Source organism: Papilio xuthus, unplaced genomic scaffold (genome assembly GCF_000836235.2).
Source record: "Papilio xuthus unplaced genomic scaffold, Pxut_1.1 DF825928.1, whole genome shotgun sequence".
NCBI classification, from domain to species: domain Eukaryota; kingdom Metazoa; phylum Arthropoda; class Insecta; order Lepidoptera; family Papilionidae; genus Papilio; species Papilio xuthus.
Genome location: NW_013532721.1, coordinates 1,848,443 through 1,861,502, shown reverse-complemented (window position 1 = coordinate 1,861,502; position 13,060 = coordinate 1,848,443). Strand labels below are relative to the sequence as shown.

General features: G+C 32.2%; 3 protein-coding genes across 5 annotated transcripts; 2 read left to right on the top strand and 1 right to left on the bottom strand.

Annotated features, from left to right (window-relative positions):
* The first annotated feature begins 70 nt into the window (after positions 1 to 70).
* MagR (Iron-sulfur cluster assembly 1 homolog MagR) lies at positions 71 to 1,555 on the top strand. 3 transcript variants are annotated; one of them, XM_013322296.1, is made up of 3 exons: positions 71 to 172; positions 488 to 779; positions 1,260 to 1,555. In XM_013322296.1, exons 2-3 carry the CDS (start codon positions 488 to 490, stop codon positions 1,361 to 1,363), a joined length of 396 nt encoding a protein of 131 aa, XP_013177750.1. In that variant the 5' UTR covers positions 71 to 172; the 3' UTR covers positions 1,364 to 1,555. The 3 variants fall into 3 exon arrangements, with proteins under 3 accessions (XP_013177750.1, XP_013177751.1, XP_013177749.1); XM_013322297.1 differs by having other exon boundaries at positions 128 to 226; XM_013322295.1 differs by lacking the exon at positions 71 to 172 and adding an exon at positions 285 to 326.
* A 647-nt stretch (positions 1,556 to 2,202) lies between these two features.
* On the top strand, positions 2,203 to 7,788 carry Paip1 (Poly(A) binding protein interacting protein 1). Its single transcript, XM_013322605.1, has 8 exons — positions 2,203 to 2,518; positions 2,864 to 3,075; positions 3,153 to 3,305; positions 3,659 to 3,877; positions 4,114 to 4,218; positions 4,520 to 4,742; positions 5,761 to 5,899; positions 6,556 to 7,788. The coding sequence occupies exons 1-8, from the start codon at positions 2,416 to 2,418 to the stop codon at positions 6,653 to 6,655; spliced, it is 1,254 nt and encodes a 417-aa protein (XP_013178059.1). The 5' UTR covers positions 2,203 to 2,415; the 3' UTR covers positions 6,656 to 7,788.
* A 1,340-nt stretch (positions 7,789 to 9,128) lies between these two features.
* D2hgdh (D-2-hydroxyglutaric acid dehydrogenase) lies at positions 9,129 to 13,001 on the bottom strand. The gene is made up of 9 exons (XM_013322609.1): positions 12,739 to 13,001; positions 12,118 to 12,265; positions 11,551 to 11,748; positions 11,126 to 11,319; positions 10,755 to 10,923; positions 10,337 to 10,466; positions 10,105 to 10,261; positions 9,783 to 9,948; positions 9,129 to 9,425 (listed from the first exon to the last, which is right to left on the bottom strand). Exons 1-9 carry the CDS (start codon positions 12,835 to 12,837, stop codon positions 9,166 to 9,168), a joined length of 1,521 nt encoding a protein of 506 aa, XP_013178063.1. The 5' UTR covers positions 12,838 to 13,001; the 3' UTR covers positions 9,129 to 9,165.
* Positions 13,002 to 13,060: the final 59 nt, after the last annotated feature.

Here is a 13,060-nt window from a genome sequence, read left to right as displayed (position 1 = left end):
TCCCTAATCACTTCAGTAAAAAAAATGAACAAGTTCTGGCAAGAATCATGTTTAATTTGTCACTGTCAATGTCAAAATTCGACTAAAATAAAATTTCGTTACCTATTTTAGCAGTGATATGTAATAACGAAAACAGATTTTGTTAATACAGAAATCAGCTTTATTGCACACGGTACAAAAAACAATATCCCATATACTTGATGTTAAATTTGATGCGCTATTAACCGTACTTACATTTTTTTTGTTTTTTTTGACAAGAAATATCAAAAATTTGCCAATTTTGTTCATTCTAAATTTTATGTTTTATTTCTTTATGCTTAAAGAAGGTAATAAAGATACAAATTTGATTTAGTTACTTTTATAGGACTTGCTTTCAACAATCGAACATTTTTATTTACAAGGGTTTATCGTGAATTGACAAAAAATTGACCATGAGATATAATTTATGGGAATTGTTTTGTAATTAGTTAGTTTTAATTTTTTTTAGATGGCTACCAAAACAATTGCTAGTGCAACAGTAAGGGCTGTTAAGAAAAGGGTGCTCCCTTCGCGAGCCGCTTTGGTTTTGACTCCAACAGCCGTTCAAAAAGTGAAAGAGATCATGTCTAAGGAAGAAGCTAAAGGTTTTATAGGATTGAAAGTTGGGGTCAGACAAAGAGGTTGTAACGGATTGTCCTACACATTAGATTATGCAACAACTAAAGACAAATTGGATGAAGAAGTAAAACAGGATGGTGTGACAATTATAATAGACAAAAAAGCACAGTTAACCTTATTAGGTATGTATTTTCTATAAAATTAAGATGTTGCTAGCAATTTAATTCAAAATTCAGAATGTGCTTCTTATTTTGCACTTAATACTTATGTAACCCAATTTTGCTAGTCTAATTATATAAATTTAATTTATCCAATACAAAAGCTTCTTACAGATAAAGTAGATGTGACAGCTGTTATCTTTGATTAAACATCATACTAAACTTGCTACATTAATATTATAATGGCCTAAGTTTGGGTGGATATGCATTAATTTCCATTTGTTATTTCATATCTCCAAAACAACTTAATGGATCTCAATATTATTTGGCACAGGTGTAGGAAATAGTATGGAATATATAAGCGAGTTACTAATTTTTTTGTCTGTGCATGGATGAAAAGAAAGTATCTCATAATAAGAAGCAAAATTTGATTCACATCATCACTTCATGATATAAGCAATATCTTTTAAATATATGTTAAAGAGAAATTAAACTTATTTTCAGGTACTGAAATGGATTTTGTAGAAGATAAGCTCTCAGCTGAATTTGTTTTTAACAATCCAAACATAAAAGGCACATGTGGCTGTGGGGAATCATTTAGTATATAGAATGAACTATAAATTGTTTTGCCTAGTCTCTCATTATCACCAAGCTTAGATCTTTTGATTGTAGAATGAAAAAAAAATTAATAAACTATGAATGTGAAGGCACTCTTTATTTTCTAAAAGTTTAAACAAGTTAGGCAAAGATAGTATTAAGTTTTTCTTGTGATGAATAGATTGTATTTTATTGTACAGTAGATGTTATATTATGTTGACTTGTAATATATTTTTTAATTTTACGTGTTTAATTTGTTTTTTTTTTCCATATTATATTTCAATATTATATAACTTTTTAAATCCAAAAGTAGGAAAATAAATTTTAGAAACTAGTGTTATTAGATTCAGTATCAAAGTAACTGTTTAGTAATGTTGACTTATTAAAAATATAATTTATTAAATGAAACGAATTTTTATTTTCTTAAACAAGAATAAAGAAAAGGTTTCAATAAAATGTTTATGAAATCTACAGTACTGAAGACGGTTATGGTAAATATCCTATCAAAGGGCATGGATGCATAAAGACATATAAAGAAAAAGCGCCTTAGTTCTACTATCAAATAATTCTACTATAATTAAACTAATATTTAGGAAATGGGTTGCTTAAAAAAATTTTAGTTATAAAAAAGTAATATAGACAAAACTGTTGAAAATTGTATGTAAGTAAATTCTGTCTTATGCAAAATTAATTTACTACAGACATCAATTTCTAACAACAAACAAAATTATATTAATTAATTGATTGTTACCAACAATATTTAGACCACAGAGTCTAAATAGACCATTTTTGATATTTTTTGCATAACACGGAACGCAAACTTATGGAAAGAAATAAAATTCAAGCCATCTCTTTCGCACGAATAACATGGTGGTAGCTCTTCGTTTGGTGGTAGCGCCGTGTGAAAAGTTTATATTGTTTGTCTTATACGCCTTTGTTTACGTGTCCAACTTCCAGATAGGTTTTAAGTAGATAAAATTATAATCCTGTCGTTTATGGAAATTAATGTTACTGTCTCCAATATACAGTTTGTGCATAAGATAAAATATCATAACCGGGTGAAATGAATAACGGGGACGTCGGAGGATCCAGAGGCAGAGGTCGTGGATGGCAGCAAAACGATAATCAACCTCGTGAACTTCGCCGACCGAAAACCGTTGTTGAAGGTAATGATGCTAGATTATGTGTAGTTTTAGTTAACACTTTCACAAGATGAATACAAGTGAGTGGTAGAGCGACGTCATACATTCCTCGTCTATGCACACCAAGACACCAGGTGAAAGTTTTAAAGATTTTCATACATGATGACGTCGACTTACTTTGACAGATAGCAACCGGTTGTTATGCTATACTAGCACTGTATTTAATTTATATTTGACTCATAGTTTTTTTGTCGATTTCCATGGGGAATTTTTTGTATACGACATATTTCGTTGCATTCTATTTTCCTCTATTATAAACGTTTTCTTCAGACATTTTAAATGATTTATTCCAATTCCTTTGTTCGATAGTTGAACCATCAAAATCGAAGTTGTCTGCTGATGCAAAAGAATGGTACCCACCTAACTATGTGCCACAGCCAGCGACATACACAGACCCTTCGCCCTACAGGCCCCAGCGCTTCTCTGTTCAAAGCAGACTACGTCAAGCGCAGGATGTGAATCCTTACAGTTATGAAGAAATGTCATTTGCACTTGAAGAATTTGAAAATGCGGATCTGCGGGTTCGTTGATAACAAAAAACAAAGTGTTTATTTTATTAAACTTCAAATAACTTCATTTAATAAAATAAATGTTTTAGGAGAATCTTGCCAATTTGATTACTGTTATGTGTGAGATAACATTTGAACCTGGCAAGTTTGATACACTGTGTGGACCGTTAGTTGACTCTTTTGTGTCAACATTACATGATGTCAACTATACTAGGCCTCTTGTTGAAGCTATTGTGAATCAGGTATGATTAACGAAACTATTAAAACTAAATATTAAAAATTATTAAATATAACTACAAAAAAATCATCTCTAAATAATGTCCTTGTTTATGGCTCTCGCTTAGTGGATTGACAAAATAATGTTATAGTAAGCATTAAGTTCATCTATGTCAAATAAACAATTTCGAAGTGCTTTTGAAATTGTTCGTCAATTTTTTTTATTATTCATCACTTTTCAATATTTGCATATTGAAATACTATTTATCTTGCAATTATTAATTATATCTCTTAGGTCTCATAACAGATTTATTGGATTGGTTGAATAAAATATTTTACAGTTCAGCAGTAATAGATAATTTTAATCCTTTCTATTTAGTCAATTGCTGAATCTAATTTCCGCTACAATGGGGCAAGACTCTGCTCGATGTATGATTCAGTGTCGCCACCAGAAGAGTCCAAGTTCCGCTCTTGTCTTTTGGAGCGTTGTGCCGCTGAGGAGAATAAGATCATTAGCGGAGTCGAGACATCGGAGGAGAATATGAGAGGGTTTGCTATGTTCCTTGCAGAGATCTATACCCAACTGGAGGACAGCCAGGTATAAAAAAAACTTTAGTCATTTATTGTCATTAACAACACACAAATGTAACCTTTTATTTAGTAAAAAGTAAGTATGTATAAACTATCGTTTTTTTTAAATATTGTTTGAATTGTAGCATGTTTTTGTTGTTTTAAAAAATCTATTTTTAATTGATATTTTATATTTAAAATTTTATAAAGAATTTTACTTGATTTCAGTAGTATATGTGTCTTATTGCATAGTATAATTTTCAGGGTGGACGCTTAAAATCTTTAGGTGAAAGCCTCTGCAAAGTGCTTCTTCATTTGTTGGACACCGACAAAGAGATCAATATCAAAGCAGTGTGTCAGTTACTTAAAGTGAGTACATGTTTTGGATTACTTTACTTAAGTCAAAAAAGTATATAATCTAAATTACAGTAAGATAAGGCAGATAAAGGAATTGAGTTGCACTATTAAGTGTCGTTTACTTTGAAATATAAAAACGAATGAATTTATTAAAAAAAAATCAGAAAAAATTGAATGACAGTAGACATAAGGATAAAAATACTTCAATATTGATATTATCTATTAGTTAAAAATGTTCAATAACAGCATAACTTTTGTATTTATAATCACCACATTTGACATAAGTAAAAGTAATATGTGTGTGGTCGTACAGTTGTCGGGCATAGCGCTGGACGCGGACTGCCCGACAGGCATGCACGCGGCATTCGAGCGGCTGCGGAAGCGCTCCTCGCTGCCGTGCGTACGCGGCGTGGTAGCACTGCGGGCGGCGCGCTGGGGCCTCACCGAGCCCGACAGAGAGCCCCAGCCGCCGCACAACCCCGCCCCGCAATCCGCACCTAGCGCCCACGATACCAGGCGACGACAACCTAACAATAGTAAGTTCTTACTGCTAACCTTACCAACATTCTATCATAATCCATCCAGTATTCATTCCAAGTAACCTAACCTTTTGACAACTCACATCCCCACCGAGGATCTCAAGCTTGACCTACATCGCGGTAGACATGAAAAAAACCAAAATTTTAAAAATATTATAATTTCAAGTTTATCTGATTTTAATTGGGAAAAATCCTACTTTACCTTTATACCTTTCATTTTTTTTTTTGAGATGACATGGTAGACATTTAAAGATATGATGTTATACATGAAAAAATTGTATGTCACGAATTTCAACTGTTCTATTGGATCAATTACAATTTACACAGGCTATTTTACATGCACATGCTTTTCATGTTCAAATATTTGATAGTACATATCATTTGGCCAGCAATTTCACTAGCTTACTAAGCCCTTGCCACTTAACATACAAATACAGCTACTTGCTGCTTATGTTATGTAAATTTACCTAACAGCATTTCATATGTAAAGTCTTAACAATATGATTGACCCGTTTTATCATTTACATAGTTAAATTAATCCACATAACTAAAATGTGTTCCGTTGGATTTTTATGTATTAGTAAAACGGGACTTTTATATTGTTAATTTTAATATAATAATGAGCGCATTAATAAACCTTATATTAAAATAATAAATATGGTTTTGGTTATGCTTATCACAACAGATAAAGGAAAATATAAAGGTACCATTTTATTGTTGTTTAAGTTCAAAAACCTTGCTGGACGAATCAAACATTTTTAAATTATTGACATTTGATAATAGTTAATTATAAACTTTGGTATGATCTGGGTTTTTATATATTGCTAGGCAAGTCGACGGCAGTGAATGTGTTAAAGAGCGTACTACAGACGACAAGTCATGTCCATAAGACATGACAAAATCCGTACCATTTAGATGAAAGGATACGTTTAGGACATGCGGCAGGAGCCATTGGCTTACTTTATCCACGTTGTTAGTATGTAAATAAATATATGTATTGTATTTGTTGGAACAGTATATAACGGTGATATGGAAGGAGGGGCGAACAACGAGGGAGGTTACCTTGCCGACGGGCACACGCTCACGGCGGAGGAGTGCGCCTTCCTCCAGAGCAACCTGCCGCCTAAGGCTGCAGCTATCGACGAAGACATACTGTGAGTTTTTACATATAGGATATGCAAATCATAGAATTTGTTTATACTTAGTAGTTTAGTAATTTGCATTTTTCGTTAGCATATTGAACTTGGTTTAAGGTTGGTAAAGACGCGTACGAAATTTCATTGTAAATAGCATAATTTTAATAAATTAACTGTGCAACAAAGAACAATTCTTATTTACATGTTTATATATAATTTAAACGGAATGTTGAACTACAAAATTTGGTCTATATGTACAAATTATAATAGTTAATCGTCAAATAATTGTTTGAATTCATAAGGTGCAAAAGCAATCGATGGCGATATCTGGCAAAGGTTTAAATTCAGTAGTACTTTACATTTGTTGTCCAGCAAGTGTTTTACAAATAAGACATAATCTTATAACATAGCTTGTCGCTTGTAAACAAAATTTGCCTACCAAATAATCAAATTTGCATGCTTTTAAATTATTTTATTACAGTTGATTAGCTTAGCTACTTACTTTGTGTTCTATAGTTATTTTATTTATGGTTTATACTTATAATTCATCAAAAGATGCATGTCTCATTACCCACATATGCGATAGCTTTTTGCCTAGTCCTGGTTCATATAGTGAGTCTAGATTACATCTAGTATTGTTAAAAATGTAATTGTAACATTATGTACATTTTCAGAGACGAACTAGAAAACGACGCATGGGAGACTGGCATGGACGCCGAGATGCAGGCCGGTTTCCTCGAATTTCTTAAGATGTCCAATCAGATCAAACGATAACCACACTTATAGTATGCGACTACTGTTACTAACTAAACAAAGTCGCATCATCACTCTACCACAGGAGAAGTGTTTAAAAGTAATAAAAAAAATTATAAAAAACTTGGAAAATAATAAAAATATCTCAGTCGCAGACCATCACTTTAGAAGAATTAGTATTAATTAGGATTGGAATAGTGAAGCGATATGATTAGAGACCATACTATCATTTATGGAAGAGAATATCAGTTGTGTGAAAATCATATCTCGGAACATCTGGTTGTGTATTCAGCTCCTTATTTGTGATACAGCAAAGTGGGTGATCGCATTGAATTGCAACGTAAGTAATACTTCCATTTATGCATTTGTTAGTAATATCTTAAAGTTTAATGTGACATAACCAAAAATACTGACATTTACTGCCTTTAAATGAATATGTTGTAATATCAAATACATATAAAATAGGTGCTCTTTTAGAGTGATTATTGGATGTTAAAGTTCTATATTATTTTTTATTCTCATCTATACGAGCCAATTAGAATAATGTATGCAGATGTCAGTGTTTTGTTTTATTTGCAATTTGATTTGTACATTTTGGTCTGCCGCTGAGTAGAATAAATTCATAATAACATGCGAGCAACATTAATTACTTTGGATAAAGATTTTTTATTTCGTCACATTTGAATCAAATAACATCATCATAAAAATGAAAATAACTGAACTGGAAAAAAATCTAAAAAAGAATGTCATGTAATTGGGACAAAATAATCAGGCGTTTTCAAATGCTTATTTAAAAATTGAGAAATAAAATATGTTTTTAAAGGTCCGTAATGTTATTTTTCGTATGATACTTTATTTGTATAATTTGATGAAGGAATTTGTTTTCTTTGTTGTATTAATTTTAAAGCCCAATTGTTTACATTTTGTCTGTACTTCTAGTTATTTAATGATCTCATTTTGTAACTGTTTCAAAATTCTTGACAATAAATATAAAATTGCTTACAAAATGTTATAGAATAAACTGCATAATAAACACATTATAGTCAGATATAGAACAACTGGAAATCAAAATCCAATGAGGAGCGTTTAATGTGTTTAAGTAGTGTTAGAATTGATATTCTTTAAAAAGCAAAGCAAAATAATGCACAAAAAAATACAAATTTTACTTTATTTGCAAGTGTAGAGGCAAAATGACAATAACTCTCTTATTTTAATGTAATCAATAATGCATTCTTTTAAAATGTCTCCCGGGACGCATATGAAAATGAAATCTTGGATGGCTTAAAAATGAAGATGAAATTTTATTATTATATGAGGACATGATAAACTTTTTTATTAAAACAATTTTTTAAATCCACAGCACAGATTGAAAAACAATAGGTTGTATGTATAACCTTTAATTATTTTTAGGTTATGTTTAGTTTATATTCCTTTATTTCTATCTTAAAATTGTGTTTATTATTTTAATTCAATTAGGTTCACCTTAATTATGTGAAAATTGTTTTATTAAAAATATATCACATTACGCCCTCTAACGGCTTTTTATGATCAGCCGAATATTTAAGTAAATATTTCCATGAATTTTATTTGTATTTGGTGCACGAATGCTACCAGTAATGCCAAATTCGTTACATTGTGTTGTTTATAATTGCTTGTTATTGACATAATGCTTATTTGTATGAAGTGAAATTGTGTGATAAATGTATAATTATGTATTTTAATAATGACCTAATTGCCAGTCTATTATCACGTTCATATATCAGTAATGTTTTCTACACACATTCATACTGTTGTCGTCTGTTGTATATCAGAATTGAACACATTTTTAAATATTTTTGCAATATATACTGGAATTATTTATTTAAAGCGATTAGGGCGAATGTTTATAATATTCCATTGTATTTTTGTTGCAGTGATATTATGAATGTTATAAGAATAAATGGATATTTTATTATAAGTCATTTAAGTAAAATGTCGTTTTATTTCTCTAAACCCTGAATATACTGTAATGTTCAATTCCAAAAAAATTACAATCCTTTTATAGATTGTTTAAAAATATTGTACCCCCTTGAATACAAATACTTTTTGATAATAGTTGTTGAGGTGTTACGTTATCTATATGTAGGTCAAGACAGATTATTTTTTGTCCACAGATTACAAAAGTAATATGTAGGTATGTTATAAGAACTTAGGATTGTCTTGTTCACAAAATTGATAAAATAAGTGTTTTTGGAAAATCTTTCGAACATTTATTAATCTTACTCAGAAAAAGATTAAAGATATAAAAACTTTCTCACGCGTTTAACCGTTGGTTTCTGAGATGAAAATCTCTGTAAAAACAATATGTTTTAAAACGGTGATTTTGGACTCAGAAACCCACAGTTAGTAAAAAGTTTTCCTTTAAATCACTGAACTAAGCTATTGAACTACCAAATTCAATATACCAGTTTCATTTTATCGACAATTTTAAAAGTGGAAATGAAAAATTCTTAAACATCTTAAAATTGTTTATTGAGTCTTGATAATAATGATTATGTTAATTCTGGCAGCACTTTGTAAGGGTTGAGGATATGATTGGGGTCCATCAGTTGTTTGAGTTGCTTCATCAAGTGTATAGCTGTAACATCTTTGCTGTAGTGAATGTAATGCGGCTTGCGGAATCCGACGCCGTGCTCCGCGCTTATTGAACCGTTCAACTTGGCCACTTCTTCAAATATATACGGTTCCAACATTGAACATACTTCTTCGTCGTACTTCGGTACTGTCACGTTGATATGGATGTTACCATCGCCTACGAAAATGGGCGAAATGTGTTAGCACATATTTTGCTTTTAATAATTGCTGATATTAGGATAATGGCGATCACACAACAGTTTGTCTAATATAATATCGACCACTGGGTCAGTGAAGAATGTGTTCTATTTGCTCCTTATTCTCCTACGATTGAACAATAGTTGGCCCTTAACTACACAAGTATTTAGGAAGGATAAACTTGCCCAATAGCTACTGATGTTGCTAGCTGCTACAAAATTTCCACATCTATGAAATTTGTATGGACACATTTGTTGTCTCTGTTTTTTCCAATGATAATGAAAGAGGTGACTATATAAATTAATATGAAACAACACATAGAAGGAATTTATCTTACCAACATGTCCATATCCGTATACTTTGATCGCCTTCGAGCCTAACTTCTGCCTGAGCAGCGGCACGAGGCTGTAATAGTTCGCAAGCGGTATTGACACGTCGTATTTGAACACGTAGCCGTCTATCAGACCCGCGCCGGCTATGCTCTCACGTAGATTCCAGATTGTCTGCAAATATAATCTTTATTTAATGATTCCTGTAATAAAATGTTAGATTTTACTAATGCTCTCTCCCTCCAACTCTTTTGCCTCCCCCTCTCACTTAACGTACTGTATTTTTATAGCATATCAAAGTCTTGAACTCTATTAAAATGATAAGAACACCTGCATTTTGGCAGGTTCCGAAGTGACAGTTCCGTCAATTATGAGTCCGCTTTCCATCTCCTTGTCCAGGAATCTCGTCAGCTTCTCAGCGTCGTGAGTTTCGTCACTGCCGCTCGTTTCCACCAGAACGTAGAAAGGATAATCTGATATTGGATTTCTGGAACAAAACTTAATATCGTAAATAAACACATCTCGAGACAAAAGTTTTTAGCTTTTTTATTTCTAAACTCACGGCAATTTAAGATTTTGTACAGTGGAGGAGATAGAATCATTGTCAGCCATTTCGAAGGCAGATAAAATTTCTCCGAGCGATGATTTAGCGCTTGCATACAGACGAAGGACATTTTCGAAGTTTTCCACACCTGCAAAATATGTTTAGTAAACTTCTTATAAAGAAAATTGGAAAGTATTAGTTTATTGCGAAAAAACTCTGTCCGATATAAAGTTTATTTAAGTATCTTCGAAATGGCTTGAGGCCAAGACGCCTTGTTTACTCATCCTATTTTAAGACAAAAATATTTTAGATTTTATGTACATACTGTATTTATATACTAAGCCCATACTATGTATATTCCTTTCTCTACGCACAACTAATTTTAAAAGAGATATTATTTATATGATGAAATGATTTAAGAGATATTAAGATATACCGAAAAATCCAAGTGAAACAGCTTTCGGAAGCGCGGGGCAATGGATTGCAACTTTGGTCACAACACCCAAAGTGCCTTCGGAACCGATGAACAGATGCTTCAAGTGATATCCTGTGTTGTCCTTTTTTAAAGTTTTGAGGCAATCTATGACGGTACCGTCGGCTTTCACCTTGGGACAAAAATCATAACAGACTATCGTTGTAAAATAAGGACTGTTAATAAAAAACCATTTACATATGGACAGCCCAGTGGCCATTCCAATGCAATACCACGTTAAATCATTACACAGACCAATAACCATAAACAAATTAATAAATGCTTAATAGTACATTAATAGTCATAATTCCAGAATAATTAACAAATGTGCTCACAGCTTCAACGCCTAACACTGATCCGTGCAGATTCCCGTAGCGCAATAGCCGCAGTCCTCCAGCGTTCGTGCTCACGTTGCCGCCAATGTGACATGATCCTTTCGCACCCAAGTCCAAAGGCATTATCAGATTACGCTCCCGCACATAACTGTCCAAATTCTCCAAAACACACCCCGACTCACAAACTAATGCACCTGTATAAGATAGAATACTGTTTAGGGTATTTATATATTGCTATTTATGACTGGGATTCATTCGAAAGTAGGAGTATCGAGAAACCACCTGATAAAATTTTACAATCGCTTTTCCAATAGCTTGAATTCTTAAACAACTTCCACCCTTCAAAATTATACAGATCGATGTGCTGCCCTCAATTTTCACAGAAATGTCCTCAATAAACTTATTTCTGTGTAATTAAAGTTTACCTGAAAGTTCATCTAAGCTGATAATTTTGTTCATAAGCATAAAACTCAGGACGATCTCATCGAAGACAGGCACCGACCCGCCGACCAGTCCCGTGTTCCCGCCCTGCGGACACACCGCTAGCCGTTTCTCGTTGCAGTACCTCAAAATTCGAGACACCTCTTCTGTTGACTTTGGCTTCAAAACTAATTTCGATTGTCCTGAAAATACATCATAATAATTATTCTTAAAGAAAAAGATCAACAATATCTTCTTCTTACTAAATAATAAATGCGAATGTTTGTATGGATGGATGTTTGTTACAAGGTATCTTCGAAACGGCTCAACGGATTTTGCATAGATGTAGATCTTAGCCAGGAAGAACACATAGGCGACTAATTACGGTTTTTTAATTTCGCGCGGTCGGAGTCATGGGCGACAATTAGTTGTAACAAATGTAATATATGTTGTAAAAAATGTAAATACAAAACAATAACTTAATTTTCCAAACATTTAACGTAAATATTTTTATGTAAATACAGAAAAAACGTAAATAATGGCAATTAAAAGAGGAAAAGTCGACTACATACCCCGGCAATTTTTAATCCAATCAATATTAAATGGAAGAACATCATTTTCATCAGTGAGCACTCGATCTTCACTTAAAATTGTCTTAAAGTAATCTACGTCGGAAGGTTGTATGTTGCCGAATTGCTTTCTTATTACTTTGTATTTCTCCTGTTAATAATGTACCTCCTTATTATTATTAAAAAAAACATTCACAGTTTTTCGTTTAAAATCATAAAAGCGACAAAAGCTGAATCTTTAGTATAATATGATCCGAAAAGTGTGCAATTTTTGTACCAGGAATCGAACCCTTCAATAAAACATTTTGAATTATGTATTGCTAATAAAACGGCATAAAATGTAAAAAAAGCAAGCATGTTTTCTTTTAATGCTTGTTTACTGAAGTCAAATTCTTCTTTATGAAGATTAGTTTTGAATTAATAATTGTATGAACTACGATAAGATAAAACTATTTAAGCGAGGAGTTGTTTGAAAGTCGTATTAAAGTTTATTTAGTTATATTTTCCTTTATTTTTTTTTTCAGAATGTACATTTTTTTTTAAATACACACACCTGAAATTCCCAAATAATAAGACACTTCGAAGTTGCTTCGGGGTCAAGTTGTAATAAATAATATATCTTACCGAGGATAACTGTGGTAAAACTTGTGATGCACATCTTATTTGATTGAAAACATTGGTATTTTTTAAATTGCTTAACAGCAAAGTCCATGGATTTAACATTACTTCAAAATTGTTTCACAGAAAAAATATTTTTATTTAATACCGTAGCACGGAGCAACTAATCGGTACTACTGCGTTGTTTGTTGATTGTACGATGTAAATGTATCCTTACGTAATCATTTCGAGTGAGAGTTTGTTTATAGACGTCGCGTATTTGTTATCTATAATTATGATAAATAAACCACTGGTAATGTAAAGATCGCAGTACATTCGTTTACATAAG